The sequence below is a fragment of the Falco cherrug genome, chromosome 1 (genome assembly GCF_023634085.1).
Source record: "Falco cherrug isolate bFalChe1 chromosome 1, bFalChe1.pri, whole genome shotgun sequence".
Lineage (NCBI taxonomy): Eukaryota > Metazoa > Chordata > Aves > Falconiformes > Falconidae > Falco > Falco cherrug.
In genome coordinates, this window is record NC_073697.1 from 106,502,735 (window position 1) to 106,524,569 (window position 21,835).

At 47.5% G+C, this 21,835-nt stretch overlaps 1 protein-coding gene across 2 annotated transcripts in view; it reads right to left on the minus strand.

Moving 5' to 3' along the window:
* Window positions 1-214: 214 nt before the first annotated feature.
* AP2B1 (adaptor related protein complex 2 subunit beta 1) overlaps window positions 215-21,835 on the minus strand; it is an 80,610-nt gene continuing 58,989 nt past the window's right edge. For both annotated transcript variants that reach the window (XM_055715604.1, XM_055715596.1), the window contains 5 exons: window positions 19,815-19,944; window positions 11,047-11,131; window positions 10,234-10,320; window positions 1,795-1,949; window positions 215-717 (listed from right to left, as the gene is read on the minus strand). In XM_055715604.1, coding sequence (XP_055571579.1) covers window positions 643-717; window positions 1,795-1,949; window positions 10,234-10,320; window positions 11,047-11,131; window positions 19,815-19,944 — 532 coding nt within the window. In that variant the 3' untranslated portion in view covers window positions 215-642. The remainder of the gene's footprint in view (window positions 718-1,794; window positions 1,950-10,233; window positions 10,321-11,046; window positions 11,132-19,814; window positions 19,945-21,835) is intronic.

Consider the following 21,835-nt stretch of genomic DNA (forward strand, 5'->3'; position numbering starts at 1 on the left):
GTGTAATAAAAAACTCCCTCTCTTTAGGGCTCCATCCTCCTCCACGGACCGAACTGATGGCTCTGCTCCTAGTCCCCCAAGGCCATGCTCACTCTGCTAGAGCCCAATGTCCCTGCAGGGCTCCCAATACTTCCTTGGAATCGCCTTCCCTTTAAGCCAATTACAATAGAAAAACTCAAAAAAAATGTATAAAAATATAAAATAAAGTGCAGTGTTACGTTTTCGACACTTTTGCCTTGTTTTAATGAGCCAACATGTGGTTTTCGCTTTTTTTTTTCCCAATGAGCAGTATTATACAAAATCGTAACTACGCCTAAAGCCATTTAGAAAACACTGAACATTGGCACAAAATGGAGAAGCCCACAAGAATTGACAACGAGTGAGGGGGACGTGGAAGTAGTCGAAGCAGTGGTTACAAACTCCATGGATGCTAAAAATATCAAAGGGGTTTGTTCCCTATCATCATTAGCACGTGGATACTAATTGCTACCTTGTTTAATCAGTGCCTTTGACTGAAATCCTAGACATGAATACAGCTGCTTCCAGTTAAGAGTGCTTTTCCCCACGCTAGTGGTGAAGGAGGGTCTGGGGACCCCTTTCTCCCCCCTCCTTCTGCAGGGTGAGGCACAGGCTGATCTCCTGTTAGTTTTTCAAGATGGCATCGTAGGCCTGGTAGATGTACTGGGACACTTCGGGAGCTCGGCATTTCAGGGAGAGCTGCAGAGAGGAGAGGAGAGGTTAGCGCTGGTGCAAAGGCAGGCAGGAGCTTTCTACCCTCTCCACGAAGGCAACTGGAAACGCCTGACCTACAGCATGGCTTGGACAGGTCACGGACATGGCTGATGACAGTCACCCAGAATATTTCTGCTGGGTACTGCACTCTTCATCACCAAACTGCCTTTTCAGAGCTTGCTACAAGCAGGAGGAGGTACATCAAAGCAAGCTCCCACTGTGGGGTTCTCAAATTCCTTAACAAAAGTAGGTGCCTTGCAAGCACGAAGGAAAGGGACATGCCCCAGATGCTGGGACAAGGGACTGACTTGCCCTCGTGTTGTAAAACCACAGCATAAACCTGGGATCTTTAATGATTTTTCTGCTCAATCCTAATGGACACAAATTTGGCTGTCACCTCTCTCTAAAGCGAGGATCAGGCTGAGACCAGGCTTGTGGCATCAACCCTTATGCAAACACTTTAAATCCCTTTCCAGCGTTCACTTTCACCCCGCAGGTCCCCAGACCATGGATTTTTCTTGAAACTCCTGGAACAGCTTCCAACAGGAGATAAATCCTCCACTACCGGGGCTGCTCAGACACGCAGGTCCGCAGAAGGGGAGCAAAGTCAAAGAGAATAGCTACAGGAGCCCATGATGCAGAACAGAGCGCACCTTCCCACCAGCCATAGCCTGATGCCAGCACAAGGCCAGAGAGCCTCTGACATCCAGACAGCCGGTCTCCGCTGCAGGAACGCGGCAGGGCATAAATTTCTCCTTGTTTATAAGAGGGGGAAGGGCATCCTGGCAATGTTTTCTCGCTAATGTCTCTTGGCTTTATCTCTGGGTAACCTTGGCAAGTAACTGCTCGTTGCTGAGCGGGCATTATCCCAGCTCACTGGTAACAGAGCAGCGTAATTCTGTTGTTTCTCACTTTTTTTTCTAGTTCAGTGGGCATTCCTAACCCCTCAGTCAAATTAACGGATCTCCCTCAAAACAAGCATATTAGGCAAAGTGGGGAATGCAAGGAGAGTTAGAAGGATCCCGACCTGCACCATGTGCCCTGCACAGCCTGACACCTCACCGTGTAGTTCGGGTTCCCCGGCTGAATGCGAAGCTCGGCCAAGATCCAGATGCCATTGGTGAGTTTCAGAGACTGGTAGAGCATGTCCTGGCCCTCCACGTTCCTCTTGGCAATGGTGTAGACGTTGTTGTTCTGCAGTTTGCTGGAGACTGTGTCTTCAGAGAGAGAAGACAAACACATCTGTTAATTCACATTCATCATCTGCAGAGACAGAAGAGCCCAGAGGAGCGTTCCCAAGATGCAAGTGCACAAGGAAACGCTGACTTCTGTCCCAGAGCTTTCCCTGGCGACAGGAGCAGACATGACACAAGGAAAAATACCCAATTTGCTTCATGGACCCACCCCATTCCTTTCAGGCTGTGATCCCTTCTGAAGTACCTGCCCATCTTGCAGGGCTTTCACTTACTGCTCCCTGCTCTGGGTTGTACAGGACTTATTGCCTTTACCATGGCGAAAGTCTGCAGCTCAGAGGGTAAGAGGACTCTGCTTTATCTACAACCCCCAACAAGCCCCAGGCAGGTTAACGGGTAGGCAGGTGAAAGATGAAGGTAGTGAAGAACACAGATCAGTGCCTGAGGCTCGTTTGGGTCCCTGGTTCTGAGGTCCCATCCCAACCATGACAGCTCCCGCCTGCTTCTCCCACCTCTCACGCACAGACACTACTGGCTAAACTAATGTCCTACAAACAAGTAAAAATACTTTCCTTTTTTTTTTTTTTAAAAAAAATAGCAATCACTTGAAAGGGTAAAAAGCCACCGATATCTGTCTGTAGACATCATAGGGCTGTGATACAGTTTTAACACACTGTACGACCTCAACACTTGCAGAAGATGTGCGATTTCACCTGGAGACCTGTACAGATATAACCATGACACGGGTTATTTCTAAAGGACCTTTCAAAGAAACAAGAACAGAGGCAAATAGGCAGAACACAAAGACCCACACCAGCAGCCTCTGGATGCCAAGGGGTTTCTCAGCACAGTACAGAGCAGAGCAAACCTCAGTCTGTGGATGCCAGTAAAAGGGGCACGTTCACACACTGGGTGGAAGGCTCAGGGAGGAGGACTGCACACCTGATAAGCATCAATGGCAAATCCCATTCCTGGCGCCCAACAGGAGAAATACAATTTGTTCAAGCTCTGCCAAGGGCGGGGTGGAACACCCTGTCTGCGCTGAGCCATCAGCAGCAGGTTGGACGCTTCTGACAGAAAGCAAGGGAGAGAAGTGGCCTTAAAGCAATTTGCACCCAAAGCCAAGAGACTGGTAACATGGTAGCCATTTCAAGGAGGGTGAGGAGCAGGGCAGCAGCAGAGAAGCAGCACAAAGCAACCATGCAGCTCTAATCCATCCCTGCAGCTCCAAACACCAGGATCTGCTGGCGTCAGTGCTAGATTTGAGAACGGATGCAAGCCTGTGCTGGTGCACAGGGATGAGAGAGGGGACAGCAGAGTCTGTTCACGCACCAGGGAATGGTAGAAGCAGGAAAGAAAGGGCCCCACAAATCCACACACGGATGCAGAGACTTGCACCCGCTGCCTCTCCCCGGGGCAGCGTTGATAGTCCGAGCAGCGGAGCAGCTCTAAGGGCAGCACAGACCCTTCGCCCGCTGCTGGGCTGAGCCCCTTTGCTTCCCAGGCTCCAGAGCGGCTGTGTGCAGGTCGAGGAGGGTTCAGGCATCCAGATACCCAGACACACTCAGATTTAGGTTTCCTCTCTTCCCCAGTTACTATGGAAACTGGCAGATATAAGTAACTAATGAGATCCTTCGCTTAAAAACCCTCATTCCCTCTGTCTCCTCCTCCCACCTCTACTCCTCCTCTCTACAACAAACTCACCCAGATTATAGGGAAACAGGCAATGCCGAGCAGTCCCCTGCTCGCAGGGAGCGTGGCTGGGAGAGACATCACCCACTAGGGATGGAGCCCAAACTCCCATCTCCTTGTGCCCCCCCGGCCAGCATGAGCAGCCTGTGGGGCTTTGCGAAGGCACGGTGTTCAACACAAGCAGTGGCTCATGGAGCGCATCCTTCTTCGCAAGGGACATTGATTTTGCTGGCTGTGGTCTGAAGCCCCTTTTGGACGTGTATCCTAGAAGTGGAACTGCTGGCAAGACTTGCTCCAGCAAGACCCCCTCCACTGGGGGATGCTGTCAGAGCAAAGGCATTCCCCGGGGAGCGTGGGTGCAGGGTCAGAAGCAAGGCTGCAGGTGGGAAGCTGTGATTCTGGCAGCTGGGGGGGCTGCTATCCCCTCACGGTGTGAGGGCAGAGGAGGGGAGCACTCCTGCTGCCCGGGGAGCTGTGCTTTGGGGCCACAGAGGGTAAGACGGGGCTGCAGAGCAGCTGCTCTTACGCCAAAGCCTGCAACTGTGCAATGGTACCTCTTGCAATTTCAACAGCCACTGCCTCTGCTGGGGGGCAGGATTTCCAAGCTGAACCTGCGTGTAGGGGGATACAGGGAGGGAAACAGGCAGGCAACTCCTAGGAACACCTGTTTTCTGCCCCCCTGCCTGACCTCAGTTACCCTCTAAAGAGTGCAAGAAACCAGACCAACACGCACCCTGTCTCAGCCTAACACCCAGAGCCATCGTGAGCAGGCTGGAGTGCTGATGCTTGGCTTGCCTGACTCCTCCTGGCCCCTCTCCTGGCCCAGATTTGGGGACTGTTGAAAGCCTACCCACTCTCCCACCCAGCAGCAGCTCCCATCCCTCCTGTGCTCCGGAATGTCAAGATTTTGGATTTTGGAGATCGAGCAGAGTTGCTAAGCAACAGTGCCAGGCTGTGTCTGGCTGAAGGCAGGACCGCTAATGCCATGTGACAGCACAGCCTTTTAAAAAAATTTTAAAAAATATTTTAAAAGTCACATATTTGCTGGTAGCAGAGAACTGAGCTCAGCTCTGAACGGAGCTGCTGGTTTCTGAGTGAGAGCTCAGCACGCACCGAAGCCCTGGTTAGTGCTCAGCACAGGCAGGAGGGCAGAGCTGTGCTGCCTGGGCGCAACGTCTCCCTGCACATGGGGTCTGGCGACTCTGCAAACCGGAGCCACACAAGTCCTTCTACAAGACGGCACGGTCTACATCTGACCTTACTAAGCAACTTTCCGCAGGGCTTTTTCTTTTGGCTCAGTGCTTATTCTCAAAACTCTCCTCAAGCACAATGTAAGGATACATCACCAAGGGCAGGGAAGCTGCTGACATCAGTTCATCTTTCAGGGTTGTTTCGGTTTTTTGTCTGTTTTCCCGGTTTTGGGGTTTTTTTTCTTTTTAAACAGAATTCTTTACCCTACCTCAGTCCAACAACTAAATAGGACTCATGGAAACACAGGCATGCAGGGAAGAACAGCCGGACAAGGTTTTCTGCCTTGCACTGAAGTAGCCTAATTCTTCAACAGCACTCTCCTTCTGGGTAAAGCAAAGGACATGATTAAATCTACCTGTCCAGCTTAAGACCTTCACTTCCAAACTCAACCAGCCAAGACGACAACAGGAGTTTCCACAAAGTTCATTAGCAACTCAGAATCAACATTGACTATACATAGTTTTTGAACTTGGGCCTTCGTGGCATTTTGCAACAAGCATTAGATATCAGGAAGTAAAATTTAAATGACTATATTTTATACTGTAGTAGCCAAAAACATCCCCATGCCATTGCTAGCAACACCTGAACGGCTCTGAGCACCCAGCCAAGAACTGCATTCAAATACCAAACACATCTGCAGATTCTGATCCAGTGGGAAGGCACTTTGGCCAATATTATGACAGTACATTCATTTCCATGACATGTCATATGCACGAGTTCTATAATTTATTAAATGATCAGGTTACCAGATTTGCACATACAGAAAAAAACACACCTGGGAAGCTTGCGTATGATTGTCCCTTGGGTTGTTCCAGCAAGAAAATCCAATTTCCCTTTGTTCCAGCATTAGCAATTTACTCAGGGGAGGAAAACCGAAGTGACCACTGCATACCAATAAAGCCACATTCAACTCCAAACACTACGGCTGCTGTTTCACACCAAACTGCAGACCAGTAATTCACAAGCAAAACCAAAGTTCCTAGAGCTGCTGAACAGCACAGCAACTAATTGCCTCCAGTTTAAAGGCATTCGATCTCTGCGTGCACATCAGCTTGTCTTCTTTCACTCTGTGGGTTTGGCTAAGCAGAACTTAAAAACAGAAAAACACTTAGCTACTCTGATTTGCATCTTAGCTTAACGTAGTGGTCCTTTAAAATTTAATCAAACTTCACATGTGGAAAAAACAGTGTAAACAAGGCAAACAGCTTTAGCAATTGCTCAGTTGCAAGGGAAACCTCAAGTCGGTATAGTTGCACCAACAGCACCCAGATCACTTGAGATATAACAGTCTAGGAATCTATTTTCATGCACTAGATTTTTATGTTTTCATTAAAGAAACCCAAACTCAGTCAAGCACTGGATTCATAAGAGATGAGAATGCTGGGGTATAACCATGACCTTGTGTTTTCCTTAGCAGTTTTATTTCTGACTATGGTTTTCTCTATGGAACAATCCTCACCCCTGCCTTAGAGGGAGATGCATGAAAACAGCTCTAATGAATTTAGGATGTGCAGCACACTGAGCACACCTTGGCCCCATGACACAACTCCAGAGAGACTCGCTCCCTCACAGCCACACAGCTCCAGCCCTGAAGGACAGCTTCAGGCCAGTGCCAGCTCTCACTGCTGGAAACCTGAACCCCACATCCCTCATCCAGAATTAAGCACTCATCTCTGAGTCACTGGGAACTGTGGGAATACCTTCGAAGGGTCCAGGACTTGCTTTTTTTTGGAAACAAAGATGCTGGAGACAGGGACGAGAGTGGCAGTGCTGACTGTTTTAAGGGTACCTGCTCCTCATCCCACAGCCTGGCACCTCATCCTAGGTTCAGCTTGCAGTGCTGTGGGCTACCTGCAGCAGCCAAGATTTTCTGGTTCTTCCATGCCCTATTATGGGGTGAGCTGCCAGGGACAGGAGATTTTTCTGCCATCTCCATCACAAAACATCAAAGCTCGAGTCAATCCTATTTGGCTTGTCTTGTGGGCACAAGATGGATCTTTTACCTACAAAAGCCTGGGCGCACAGATTCGCACAGAAGCATCTCCACTGATGGACTGCGTTTATCTCCTTTTTGTTTGAAGGAACAAAAGAAAAAACTTGGGGAAAAGCCTGCAGTATTCACAGGAGGTGCCATAAGGTGACTGTTGCATGGTGACAGCCAGCCAGCCCTGGATGTACAAGAAATGCGCAAGCTGCTTTCTTGACAGATAAAATCCCAGCCCCCTAAAAACCTCTGTTCCAAGCCCATTTCACTTTGGTTTAAAGCAAAAGAAATTCAATTTTCAGTTTCTTCACTGAAGAAAATCAGCATGCCCTGTTTAGCTGCTTGGTAGGGCCTCCTGCATCTTCACACGTAACTTCAGCCCCACTTCTCACCCGGCGCAGCAACAGCCCAGATCTGAGCGCTCAGGAAAGTGAAGCCTCTTTGCAGCTAGGAGCAGAAAAGCCAGGCACAGAGGGTGCAGGGACCACACTTCTGACCAGCCCTCTGCCCAGCAGCAGCCACGCACCATTGGGCACGCTCTGCTCCAGCTGTCCGACGCCTGCTGCAGCCGCGCAGCTCCGTTTAAGTGGCTGGTGGTGCTGCGATTAGGGTACATCAGCTGGGAGCAGAGGTATTTTTAGCTCACAGCTAAATTCACGTCACTGGGCCGGAATCGGTTAGAGCAAAGCATGAATGGTGTGGTGCGTCCCCAAGCCTCAACGGCAGCTCGCCACCAAGTGGGTGGGCTCACGCTAGGTGTGAATTACTTATCCGAGGGGATGCAAGAGGAAGGATAACAATTTTTGTGGCAGCTGCACACCTCTGGGGAGCTAGCAGTGCTTAGAAGCTTTTCGCCTGTGCTGAAGGGTCGCAAAAACCCAGCGTCTCCTAAGATTTAGTTAGGAGCGGTGGAAATCTGCAGACTTTGTTCTGCACAGCTCTGCCACGGCAGCTGTTGCATACCTTATTTTATGCAGTGATAGGAGAGCTGCACGCAGTGGTATTTCATTGGTGAACAATAGAACCACTGACAGCCCAAGTCACGAGCTTTATTCTGGTTAGGCATCTCCTACAAGAAAGTCTTTTGAATATGCACCATCAAGTTCCTAAAGATAATATACCCAGAGCTGCTATTCTTGGAAGAAAGGAGGTGTCTTAAAACAAGGCTTTTTTCACTAGATTTAAATGATCAAGATTGGAAATCCTGAGAAACTATTGCCCTACTGCGGCACATGGCTAGACACCCAGCCTTGCTCTGGTATAAACCAGTAGCAAGATGGATTCAGCTGTCACAGAGCTCACCCAGCTTATTTCTCCTCTGCCCTGGTGTGCATCACCAGCTACTTGCCATGCTGTGAGAAGTCTCCATCCCTGAGGAAGCCCAACTCTCCCACATGGTCTGGAGTATGGCTGACCCTTCTACAGGTAAAACTTGATGCTCTTAGGATGGTCTGTACTGGAGTAGGTTACTAGTTAGATGAATTCAAGGTGAGCAGCAGACTGAGTCAGGGTTGTATTGGTAGTTAAAATACAAGAGACTAAGATGAGCACGCAAGATTTCCCTAGTTTTCCCTTCTGCAAGCTATTGGCCTGCTCTGTGCCGAAGCCCAGGTGGTCAGGGAAGGAAACGGCCGATATAGTTGCAAGAGGGAGGAGGTGTCGGCAGCAGAAATACAAACGCAGAAGCTTCAAGCGGATGGAAGTGTTTGAAATCTGTTTATGAGACATGACCCACTTTCTCCCGTACATAAGCCAAAGAGCCTGACAGATCCTGCACGCCCCCGAGCATCCCGAGTGATGGACAGTGCCTGGGAGAGGCACTGTGTCCAGGGCTCTTGCTGAAGTGCTGAGACAAGCCTCTTCCCACCTGAGCCCTGGCAATGGCTGTGGATACCACTGCAGAGAAACCGCCCAGCATCCCCCATGCTCCCCCTGTGAGTTGTAATGTCTTCTCTACTGAGTACCACCAACTGCGGCAGGTCTGGGCAAGCAGCCGGGTCCTGAGCTGGTAAACCCTCCTGGAATAGGGAGTAATGCCCATCACTCCACATTTTCTAACATTTTCTTGCAGAGGGAGAAGGCAACACAGGCCAGGCTGCAACACTGCTGGTGCTCATCTTCCCAGCCACGCACCCCCAAACTCTCCCTCCCAGCTACACCCCCTGCTAGCCAGCACCACAGCACCCCAGCACCACACGTGAGGCGTTACCAGCATTTCTGATTTGAGACCCAAAGAGCCCTGGATGGCGCGGTTAGGGCACGGCCGGGGCAGGCAGCATTCCCGGCAGCAGCACTGCAGTGCAGGGGGAGAGGCTATGCCAAGCTCGGCCGGGAGCAAAGGGAGGACAAGGGGAGGCGCAGAGGTTGTTCTCACTTGAAACCCCACAGTGAAATCAAGTCATAAGGTCCAAGAGCTGCTATTTTTTTCCCTCTTGTGTGCTCCATCTTTTATATTCCAAAATAGTAATAATTATGAGCACAAAGAGAGACACGGTTTCTGTCTGCAATTGAAGCAAGAGGGTGTTCATTGTGTAATAGCAGACATGGGAGAATAAAAAAGGTTAGAGGCTTTGTAATCAATAGACACACTTTTTTTCCTCAGTGAAACATAGCAGCTTTTGGTAGAATCACTTGGCTCCTGTCCAGAACCTCTTGAACAGGAGCAAAGCTGCTATGCTGGCCCCATTCCACTTTTATACACTCCCTCATCCTTCAGCAGTAGTAAGGTCATACATACAAGTAGGATGCTCGCAGAGACAACTAGACAGCTAAACCACAGAGCTGAACGGGACAGAGTATGATCAAAATGCATCAGTATATTAGCTAACAGCAGCGGATCAAAACTCTCCTCAAATGATTTGGCCTCCATAGATGTCAAAACACTTTCTAGCGTGTGTAGGGTTACTCTTTCACAACAGAAAGAAGAAAGCAGGTGCTGAAAGGTGAAGTGACTGGCCCAGGTTTATGCAGGAGGTTAAAGTCAGGGCTGGAACACCTTGCCTGAAACACACAGTAGCAGGACAGGATTGCTGAACGGCCCCAGCACTGTATTCGGCCCTATTTAAAAGAGAGCAGCTTTGCAGGGAAGCAAAGCATAAAAAAAGAAAACAAAAATGCAAGGTCCAGAATAAGAGGAAGAAACAGACAGGTAAAATCTACGATCTGGGATTTTAAATGTGCTTTTATGGGGACCCAGCTAAAGTTTTTGACTGAAACAAGCCCTAGGATCCAAGGCGATTCTATTCATAAGCCAAGGCTGTTCTGTTCCAACGCCCATCTATCCACTAGCCATAGACAACGCTGTTAATAAGGTGATGTCTAGTGACCATACACCAAAACTGCTCTCAGCGTGGTAGAATTCAGCTAAATTAAGCTACTCACCAGCATTCAGGTGACAGTCTTTAATCTGGAACTGAAGCTCATTTTCATTTGGAATATCCTTCCATGTTGCAAGGAAGACCTGGCGCTCTAGAAACGAGAAAGACAATCAGCACTCCTGGATCCTCAAAGGACTGTACCATTAATTCATTGCAGAACATTACAAGACAGACACACAGAAGAGCTTTTGGTCATATTTTTCCCTGTCGTGGACAGATCCAGGATTTGCTCCTATAACACACTCAGCCTCACCATAAAAGCAGCAAAGCTTTGATGGATTTTTGGAACCCCCAAACCAGAGACAGCTTTTACCATATAAAGTGTTTACAAATCAAGAACAGGCAGGATTTGACAAGAAGGAATGAGATCCACGCATTTAGGATTATATTAGTGAAAGCTGCTTTTCAAGCAACTTCCCAGCCAATTCAAACAACAATTTAATAAAGGTGACCAGGAATACATGAATTACAGCAAAAGCTGTATGGGGGTAAATCCTAGACCCATTTGAGTGAATGAGACCCTCAAAAAAAGCCATCAAACCCCAAACCAAAACCAAACCCCCAAAAAATCAGCTTCAAAACAAACAGATCCATCCCTTTTCTGGCAGGGAGAATTAGAGCAGAGGACTTGGGTTCTGGTAACTACTGGAGCTGCAGGACAACGAGGACAGGCTACCAAACCAGATCAGCTGAGGCTGCTGAGATGCAGTGGCATGAAGGTCATGGCCAAGCACACGTGGATCACAGCTGTGGGACAACTGCACCCAGCAGCACAGTCTGGCTGAAGGAGGCTGACCACAGACCGAAAAGCACTCACCCATTTTGCCATCCTCTACGAAAAGCACGTTGAGAGGAATTAGGCAGCTGAAGTAAAAGACATCAATGTTGTTTTTCACAGCCACCTGTTACAGAAGAAACAGGGGGAGTTAAAGCATCTCTGTCAGCTGAAAGTCCAAAGGGATCCCAAGATTTCGCACAGTCTCATCGCTGGAGCGCTCTCTCCAAGCAGAGGCCAGCCCTGAATGTGAAACTACCGGGAAAGATGTTATCGAGCTTCTGGGTAATTTCAGGCAAGGATCAGTCCCACCCCTCTGTGCTCACTCCATTTTCACTAAAAGCTGCTCAGTCTTCTGTGAGCATCTCACCACTTCAGAGCCATCTGCACTGATGGGGTCACAGCCAGCATCCTTGCTTTTTTCTGCTCTTGTTCAGCCTCTCCCTCCCCTCGCTTCTTCTACCTCTGAGGTATGTTCATACCCCTTGGCTGCACACAGCTACTATCACGTCTGTCATACTGCACGTGAGCTTCTTTATCACCCACCTCTGCCATCTCTTGTAATTCCCCAGCTCCAGACCCCTGTGTACTCTTTATTTTCACCCCCATTTCTTTATTTTTTGCCTCCTTGATTAGTCCTGTCTCAGCCCAGACATTTTCCAGAAAGCCTGAAGCAGGTCTGCTGCCTGCACCTTCCTCGCAGCATCTCCCAACTCTCCTCCCTTTACCTTAGTGAAAGTTAGATAGTGAAAACGTGCTGGGGGCCAATCTCTGGAAGAAGAATGCCCTGCTACAGGGCAATCAGGGCTGGTAAAAAAAAAAAAAAATAAAAATCACTTGACAAAAGACTTAATTCTCAGTGTCATTAAACTCCACCAGCCAAGGAGATGCACTGGACTGCCTGCCTTTTATCACACATGCTTGCCACATTACCGACTAATCTCTGCTAACACAGAGAGCCATCTCCGTTTAGGTTTTCCCCAGGCTGAGCGTTTATGGTACAGCAGGAGCAAACTGGAGGTCTGAGAAAGTGCACTGTCATAATATAGCACACAGCAAGGTAGCTCTGGGCTTTATTTCTATGCCTCTCACGCGCTCCCCGCATCATCCCACATAGTGATAGCCTGTCACAGGAGCACAGTTCAGCAGGCACCTGCCATTGCTTGCAACAAAGGAAATTTAGCCTGTAAGAGAGACCCAGAATTGAGGTTATGTGAGGAGCCCTGAATTTCAGGAACCACTGGAGCTCCTAATTCCTTTGAAAAATCCTGGAAGGGGTTCTCCAATTTGTCACCCAGCTGAAACACAAACCAGATCATGCTAAAGGCCAAGCAAAGAAATAAATTTGCTGCTACAAAGATTTACACCAAGACAAACTCCACACACATGAATAATTACGTATATTAGTGTCCTACTGAGAAAAACCTGTTGTCCCATAGTGGCAGGTTTAGAAAGACATCCCCAAATGTTGGTAAAAACAGCTGCAGATAGAGCAGGGAGGGGAATAAACCAGAGAATTCAAACATAAGTCAGCTGGTTAGACATGCATGCAAGCCAGAGGACAAGCGGTAGGAGCAAGCTCCCAAATGAACTCTTCCAGCAATTGGGAATGTCCCAGAAGTGCAAAGAACAGCAGACAGGCAGATGTGACAGTTAGTAGAGTTTCTACTTTCAGCCATCACTAAAGGCAGCAGCTTATATATAATTCCCACAGTGCCAACCAGCTTAAGAAGGGATTAGTTTAAAGCCCACTAAAACCATGTAAATGATGGTGCAACCTAGAAAAAAAATATAAATGGAAACGGTCCTCTGTAATAGGGAGCTGTTACGTGCTTCAGTTGCTGGCATCATACTCATGAGCTGGAGCATCTAGTGTTTAAGCTAGAGGCACCAAAGCCAGAGGGGTAAAAGCAGATTGATGGATGGACTCAAGTGATTCACCTCTGAAAAACGTGACTAAACAGACTGGGTGAGTAGCCAAAAAACACACCTCTGAGCCTGGGAGGGGAGAGCTGGGGGAGGGACAGCAGGGCAGCCATTCCAGATGCTACGCTTAGATATAAGTCATGGAGATGAGCTAGAAGAGGGAAAATTTAGGCTGAATGTCTGGGAAAACTCGACAGTGAGAATTATTAAGCAGCACAAAATTCTCCTGAGGAAGACAGATGCTCCAGTGCTTAGAGTGTTTAAAATTGGCCTTGACAATGCTCTCAATAAGAGGAACTGTAGAAAAACAATAAAGTGTACCAGGGACTACACTGCGTGACCTAAGATCTTTTCCAGCTCCGATTCAATCATTAATTGCCTTGCCCTAGAACAACAGAGATTACTTGGCTTTTGTAGCTAATTGTTGTTGCCATACAACAGCAGTTTCTTACAAGGGGGGTGGAAAGCACTGCCTTCTCTCCAGTCACGGTTCTAGAGGCATACTCAAATTAATATGCTAACCCTGTCCCTGCAGTTACAAGGATGCTATAAAAAGGTATCTGCTGACCTGCTTCTCAACTCTGCAGAAACACACTGAGTAAGCTGCTTTGGCTATACTCTGGAGAGCTACCCAATTAAGATGCTCTGAAGTGCAATTTCTTCCCACCAAAGCAAAGCAAGTCACACATGGCCTTCCAAACTGCATCACTGGGTTAGTAATGACATCACGTGTCACCTTGCAAGTATCTGTAACGATGCAGAAACCAGCTGTTACAAATAACTTTTGCAAACAGGAAAGGAAAAAGCTACAGCCTCCTTAAACCTATAGCACCAGGACAAAACCAGTATGTTTTTCAAGACTAGCTTCCATCATCCAACACCACGCAGCTCCCCTGAACAGCCAGGCATGCACGGTTAGCACTGTGGTCCCCAAGATCTGGTCCATGAAAAGGCACCTGCAGATACCTGGATGGGGAGCTTGCACCAAGAAGCAGCTAAGAGGCCCTACCAGTTGTTAACAGCTTTCCAAGGTCACACTTCAACCTTTGTGCTGCCACATCGGGATCATCCAATGCCATCTGACAGGCTACAAAAGCAACTGCAGGCAGAAAGCAGATCCACAGCACTGCCTGTGAGAAACCAAGTAGCTAATAGGAACAACTTGCCAAAAAAAAATAAATTCCAGTGCTCCTCAGGTGGGAATGCCAGCCTGAGACAATCAACGACATTTAAAGCGATACTAGTAGCTGAGAAGTCTCTCCAGGTTTGACAAGCTTGAATGGAACCTCCACTTGCATTCAGTAAATCCTCCAGTCCAGACTAGCTTTGCCTGTGGCTCTGCAGCTTTAACCTGCAGACCTGGACATGAACCATTAAATCTTTAGCCAGACCTTCAGCTTCAGACCTTTGAGAGCTGAAACAGGATTTTAAATAAAAACAGCTCTCCATCTGTGATCTTTTTGAAAGGAGGAAAAAAAATATTACTACCTTGTGAATTTAGTCAAGCAGACTACAAAGCTTCTGGGGGATAGAAGTCAAAAGGTGCCAGATTTTCATGTGATGCTTCACTGCTGAAAAGGTGTGAGCCCACTAAAAGCTGGCACAGAGTTCCCCATCACTTATGTCTTGTTCATGATCTGACTAGAGGAAGCAGCACCTCTAGAAATAACTCTCGGAACATATTTGTTCACCTTGCAGCATGAGCACCCTTCTGTTGTCCTGTCTTGCAGTGCAACCCTCTGATAGCCAACACATGGTGTTTTGGGGAAGAGGTACCTCCTAAGAACAATGCTAAGTTATTTTCTTCAATAGTGTAGGTTTCTGGTGCTTTAAATCCCAGACTTGAGCATAAGAACCGACTTTCAAAGTCAAGTCTGAAGGCAACACAGATGCTTTCCATCAGCAGCAAGTACACAACATACCCACTTGGAATCCCATTAGCACCTACACTAAATTAAGGATTTACTTCAAGTTGGGTTTTGCTTTAGAGCCTGGTAACAGCCAAACTGCTGAGGCGAGAACAACTTTCCTCTACAGAGTCTTTTTTACCTCTACCAGCACAAGGTCACGGTTTGTTCTGTGACAGTCTGCTGCTCTGGCTGTCAGATGCCCCCAGGGAGTGCGAGCTATTTCACTTCATTTTGTTTGACAGGTAGGGTTCTCGGGATCCTACGGGCGCTCGACAGCCACTGCCAGCCAGATGCTCTACCTACAGGCACAAGCCCTGAGCCCAGGCAGTGGTGCTGTGCACAGACCGCGAGGCTGGGTGCTGCGCCCCTGGCTAGGGCTGTCATCTCCGGGCACGCCGCTTACGTCAACGGCCAGGGAACAGAGAGTTACTGGGAGGGCTATGCTCTCATGTGTGCCTGGCTGTACTTGAAGTTCAAAATGTACTCTTTTTTTTTTGTTGGTTTTTTCCCCCAAGTGTGCCGTACCATCATGTGGAGGACCTGCCCTGAATCGGCAAGCCAACAGCTTTCTGCAGTTGAGCTAGGAACTGGCCGCAGATGCCAAGCTGTGATCAGAGTCCTTAATTCAGGGAGCTCCCAGGAGGGTTCTCTGCTGGAATAAGACTCTCACACTAGTACAGACAGTTGAAAAATAACCGAGACAACAAACACAAGAAGGCACCTTCCACATCTAGCTACCTAAGGCTGTTCTGTGGTGGTTGGTCTGTTCATTTTGACCCAGCTCACACACAGGCAGATATTTTGCTATTTATCAAGCAGGCTCTGAAGAGAGAACAGCTGCTGGCTGGACTTGCTGCTCACACTGATTCTCAGCCTTGTTTTTATGGAGAATTGAATGTGTGAAATCTGTTTCCAAGTACCGAGAGCTCTGCATTTGTGACCTGAGATACATTAACACTCCTCAGGAACGAGAGCTCCAGCGGTTCTGCATTGCAAGCAAGACAGTGAAGAATAGAAGAGCGTAAGTCATGAGTTACAGCAGAACTGACTGTGGAAGGATAAGCACGATCTAGCGCATTAGCAAGACTGATCTTTTCTCAATGGAGAAGCTGCACCTTCATCTGCCTTCATAGAAATGTTTAGCCAAACTCATTGGAAGAAACAAAAATATTCTGCACCTCACACTGCTCAGCATTCAAGGGAAAGGTCTGTGCTTCCAAGTGTCACTTTTCAGGAGGTAATGCTGCTGGCAGACCCTTCTCCTTCAATACTCGCCAAATCATTTCACAGGCGTTTTGGAAAACCGAAGCAATGCTGCTTTCGGTTGCATGCTCAGTAGCTGCAACAAACAGCCCTGGCAGTCAACAGCAGGTAACACTGGTGAATGCAACACACTGATTGTCAATTTGGACTGTGGATCCCAAGAGGATGGCAATGCTCCAGGCTCAGACTTGCTACTGCTCCGGGAGTCCCTGCAGCTTGGTTTTGATTGTATCGTCTCTGGCGGGGGGTTACCATCTCACAGAAGAGATTATCATATTCAGGCCATGACGGGCCAGGCCTGAGCTCTGAAACTCTCACAGCAGCTGGCTCCACTTCACGTATTTCCAGGATTACCCTACCAGGATATACCAGCAATTCGCATTTACCCAAATGAATGAATCGAGTACTCTTTATTTTACAGCCCTTGAAAGGCCATTTGTGAGGGACAGTGGTTCTCTTTTGGAATAAGAAAACGCCCGGGATGAGAGCTTTTCTATTCTATTTTGACTTGAAGTATCCAGAAAGAGTTAATATCCCTCATCAATGCAAATCCCTATTTCAGAACCCACTTTCCCCTTTGAGAGCTGAAGGTCTCACACATGCGGTAGCAAAGATACCTCAACCACCCCATCTCTTCCACTAGCTACAATGCCAACAGCCTACATGCCATCAGATGGGTGTCACTGCTTTGGTTGTGGAAAGGCAACTCCAGGACCCAAGCAGGTCAACACAACTCCTAGAGCCATCTCCCTGGCTGGCAAACAAGCCATGGCTATCAAATATCCATGAAGCTCAACGTAACCTCTTGCATACCTTTGGGCAAGAGCTTGTTGAGGCTTACAAGTGTCATGCTCTGCAGAAGCAGCTCTGGGTAGACAGACCACAGCACCCACAAGTACCAGGTAGCCTCCAAAATGCTGTCAAGGTACTGCAAGAGTGTCACCCAGCAGAAGTTAGCAGGGCACAAATACTGAAGTCAGATTTTCTTTAGCAACAGGCATGCTCTGAAGGCATCTGACAACAGCTTTTTAGTCTGTAAGAAGATGAAGCAGAGAGCAGGGATTGGAGTCCATTCAGCCCTACAGTGCTGCATCCAGCAGCTTTATCCTTTGGCTTTATCTTTTGAATAAATCACTGCTTGACTGGGGTCAAGACCTGTTGACTCAGACAAGAAAATGATCATCACTACTCTGGGATGGTAGGGAGAAGCCTGGTATTCGTCATCACAAGATGCCAGGTGCCAGGTGACTGGCAAGCAGAAGACTCTTCAGTTATATTTTACCTAAGTAAGCCTCGGAAAATATTTCAGTCCTCCTCATCTTGTAAAAATGTCTTTTTGGTTAACTTGTCAAATACTTCAGTTTCTTTTCATGATTACAAATGTTAAGATTAAACCAGCTGTATTGGGCGAAAGATTAGAAATGGTAGTAAAAATAACCTGAACAAAACTTGAATTCATTACTTCTGAAATAATTGCCTAAGGAATGTACAACTAGTCTTTGAAGTTTCTAATTAACATGACAAAACGTTGAAAGCTATCAGTTTGGTTACTTCAGGACTTAGTTTTCTCATTACAAAAACAAAAAAACCCACCAGAATAGGAGATGAACATAAGGTCCTCGGGTTCAAACCAGCCCTGCATCTACTTCAGCGTTCCCCAGCTCAGAAAAAAAAAAAAATCACATTAAGCAAATTCAACTTGATGAGTGTTTTGGATCTTCAATGAATAGTGGAACATTTGTATTCTCTACTCTTATATTATGCTATAAATTGTTCCCTAAGTAGGTCACCAAAACGATTTCTGAATGTTTCAAGACAGATAATTTCTACATGAACTCACAAAACAAAACCAGAGCCTTAGCTGTCAGGGCAATGACAGATCTCCATCAAACCCACTGCTGTCAAAAAAGTAAGGGGAGCGCTCTTTTTAACTTGGCATCTGCTATCGTGATTCAACTCTTTGCAGAGAAATATACTATTACTCCATATGGCAGCTTCCCCAATTGTAAAAGGGCAGCCAACTTCTATGGCAATGAGAGAGCTAGCAAATTAGCAACTAAGTCTGGCACTAATGAATGCTCCGCTGTCTCAATAGAAGGTAGCTGGAGGTTTCCTCGCATGTTTTCTCTTTGCTTTGTTCTAGCAGAAGATGCTACAAGAAACAAACCATGCTCCGATCCCTTCGGAGATTTAACAACCCCAATACTTCACTTCCTTTCTGATCAAAGGGAGCAGCAGTTTCAGCATGCCTTGTTGAGAGAGTCCCCAGTGTTACGGAGACACATCAGGACTGTCACCTCCTAGAGATTTCCTAATTTCCTTCCGAGCAGGAGGCGGATTTTCCCACTTGCACATCCCACACGCTGACCCAAGCGCAGCCACGCGACCTCATCCTCACGACCTGGACACAGAGGGAATCCAGCTTCCCCATGAGCTGGAAGGGGCCTCTGTGGAAGACAAGCCCATGTAATTCATTCACTGCCCGCAAGCTCCCCCGTCGCATGACTGAGCTCAGAGCCCGAGTGTAGGACTGCTCGTTTGAGTGCCAGAGAAGCTATTTCAAGCTGTTTGCCCAAAGACTCATCAATAAGTCATAAGCCCCAGAATGGAAGTCAAAAGAAGGGAAAAAACAGTTGCTCAGGCAGAATAAATAGTAGCTTCCATTGCATTCTTTTAATCTAAAAAGAGAACGAGCTGCTTCAAAATATTCCCCTCTATGGGCTGCTAGGCTACAGGAACCCGCCCCAGTTCTGTCTCCTGGAGACAAGAGGCAAGGGAGACGTGCTACAGTGGAAGTTAACCACATCTTTGGGATGCTGGGAAAGTCATCCTGGAGGACCCAGCTACACAGAGCAGAGGCAGGAGTCACTTGCTGAGCGCTCTGCAGAGCGTCTGCACACGGCAGCAGCCAAGAGCCTCCTTCCAGGGAGAACTGTCCGCCCGAGGGGCCCTTCAAGATCAATGCCCCCGAGGCACGCCAGGACTGATGGAGACAGTCTCTGGTCCAAAGCAGGGGGGGAGTATCTCCCTGGCTCTGTCGTGCCTTTATCAGATTGGCAGCCCAATCTGATAAAACGCCTCTTCTAGGGAACGCTGTCCCCAACGCACATCAACAGCCTCATTAATGAAACATTAGCTGCTTACGTCATTTCTCCTCTGCCTTTCCTGGAGCACATCTTGTTTGCCTTGGATTAAGCTATCTGGGGCAGGGATATGTCAATGCCTTTGTAAAGCACCCTGGCAGTTAAGAGCACTAGAGAAATATTAATCACTCAGCAGTTGCCATCATTCCTGCAATTCCTTTAATTGCCTCAATTCTTGCTGACAGCCCTCGCTGCCTGCTCCGCCCCAGGCATGCACCTTCTCTGTTCAGACCAGCTCCAGTTCATAAACTCAAGCAAACCTCATGCCCAGCTTACAGAAGAGCGTTACTGGAGCAGACAAAAACCTTAATCTGAACAGATGCAAGAGGTGGGTTTGAGGTGTTTGAAAAGTCACAAAATTCAAGAAGTCTCTACATCAGTCCTCTGGGAGAGGCTAGAAAAAGGAATAGGAAGAAGTTTTGGCCTGACTCACGGTCCAATGGTCTGCCAGGTTACCCTACACACATGGTATTTTGTTTAAACAAACAGTCTCACCACATTGTATTGGGCCGAACTGTGCTGAGCACCCACTGATCTCCCCCCCCGGCCAGAATGAGATAATCCTTACCTGGAGGTTGTTCAGAGGCTCCATTTTCATGACTGGTCCCAGAGTGTTGAGGGGCAGGGAGACATCGATACTTTGGTTTGGCATCAGAGGTGTGTGAATGGCCAGTGGGGTGCTCGGGATGACCCCGAAGCTGGACAAGAGAAAAACAGAGGTGATGACAGCAGCACTGCATTGCCCACTCCCTATCCCCCTTTTGCCCAGTACAAGCTGGCGCATCTTCCTATTACTCCTGAGTTGCCCCTGCTGTTACTCCAGGGGAGGAACACAGCTCAAAACAGCAGACACTAAGTAGGACAAAGCACAGGGAAACTCAACGAGGTCGGTCTCGCCAATAACATGCACCATCCTGCCCAAGGGATGAGCATCTGGGAGCTCTTCCATTACCTGCACAGCACTGGTCTACGTGCTGAGCAGCAGCCTGCCCAGCAAGGAGCAGCACCTGGACTCAGACCGATGCCTCTCAGCATTCTCTCACATAGCTGCAGAGCACTGCGAGCACATCACACAAGGTATGGCTGTTCCATCCTTGGGAGCTATGGAAGAAGGAACTGGAACCAACACAGAACAAGTAGATAACCAAGGAGGAGTATGTGGTTTGTAACAGAGCACTGCAGAACAAATGAATCAACGCAGCCGGCTGTCTGCTCCCAAATGACAGCGTCTGGCTCTGTCGCTTGGTTTGAGCCTCGTTCAGCTGGGGATGTATACCACCATAGGAAAGCAAATGTTTACTTGCCCGTTCAGTCCAAGAGGCAAGTAATTTAATTCCACAGGCACCTCTGCTTAGTGGGGAGAAGAGGAAAAGCAGCTAATGTTTAACATAACACTTCTGTACTATGTACCAGTTTCTTCTCAAAAGCAGGTGGAAGGGCAGACGCCTAAGGTAGTTTTGGTGTCCACTTATGACTGCATTTCTCTTTAGCAGAATGAATATTAGCTCAGAGGTGACAAAGTATTTACAAAGACGTATAGGTGTGTATTTTTATTTTATGCACTAAAAAAATGATACTGCCTCTGCAGAGAGTCAGCCACCTGTGTATTGAGTATGTCACTCCTTTAGAAACCTGTAGATGCCCTGTTCTTTGTTCTCCTTAGTTTTCAGCTCTAGGGAGCCGAAATAAGAGTACACTCAGCAAGGGCCTAGCCAAGTCATTTGCCTTCTATAGCCATTTCACCTTGGGGGACATAAGCCCTAGCATTTTCCCTAAGACTCAGAGGGAAAACGAAGTTGCATTTTGCTACCAAGTGGTTGTGATATTACAGCACACTAGAGCTCTAGCGCTTTTTTTTTTTTTTGCCTTTTTTTTAATGCTTTATCTCAAGACTGCAGTGAATGTGATTAGTAGCAGCAGGAAAGGGGGAAAAAAACAACAGAAACTTCCCAACCACAAACCTTAATATGTAAACCTAAAGAGCCAGCCCACTGCAGCTCTTTCCAACGCACCAGCCACACTGGAAAGCAGTGACAGGAGAACAGTGTTTGCAGAAGAGTAAATAGTAGTAGATTGTACATGGAGCATGTGCTGATACGCTGCAGAAGGAGAAACTGCTGGTTTACTGTACAGTTTCAACTTCTTACATCCTTGAGAAGTACCATGTAGGTGTGGCTAGAACACAGCTTGATGTATGGAGGGGAAAAAAAAAAAAATCACAAGCAAACCAGCTTTTTTTAGGCCAATTTGCATGAAACATTTGCATGTAGCAGCTTAGCAAAACTCTCCAGAAAATATAGCAGTCCAGGGAGAACATTGACTAAGACTTACTTAGCATAATGTCTTTTGTAAGTAAATATTATTCGTCCCAAGAAATCCCAAATTTGCAAGGCTAACAGTGATATTAAAGAGATGGTTTCAGTGGATCTTTAGTATAGAGAACCCTTTTCTAGTGAAGGAATATTAAGGAATACAGCAAACATTTCAGTCACGAGATATTCTTTACGGTCTTGATAAGAACTACCTTGATTCTTGCTCAAGATAGCGTATAGCAAGCCACACAATAAGCATTTGTGGGAAGACACCATG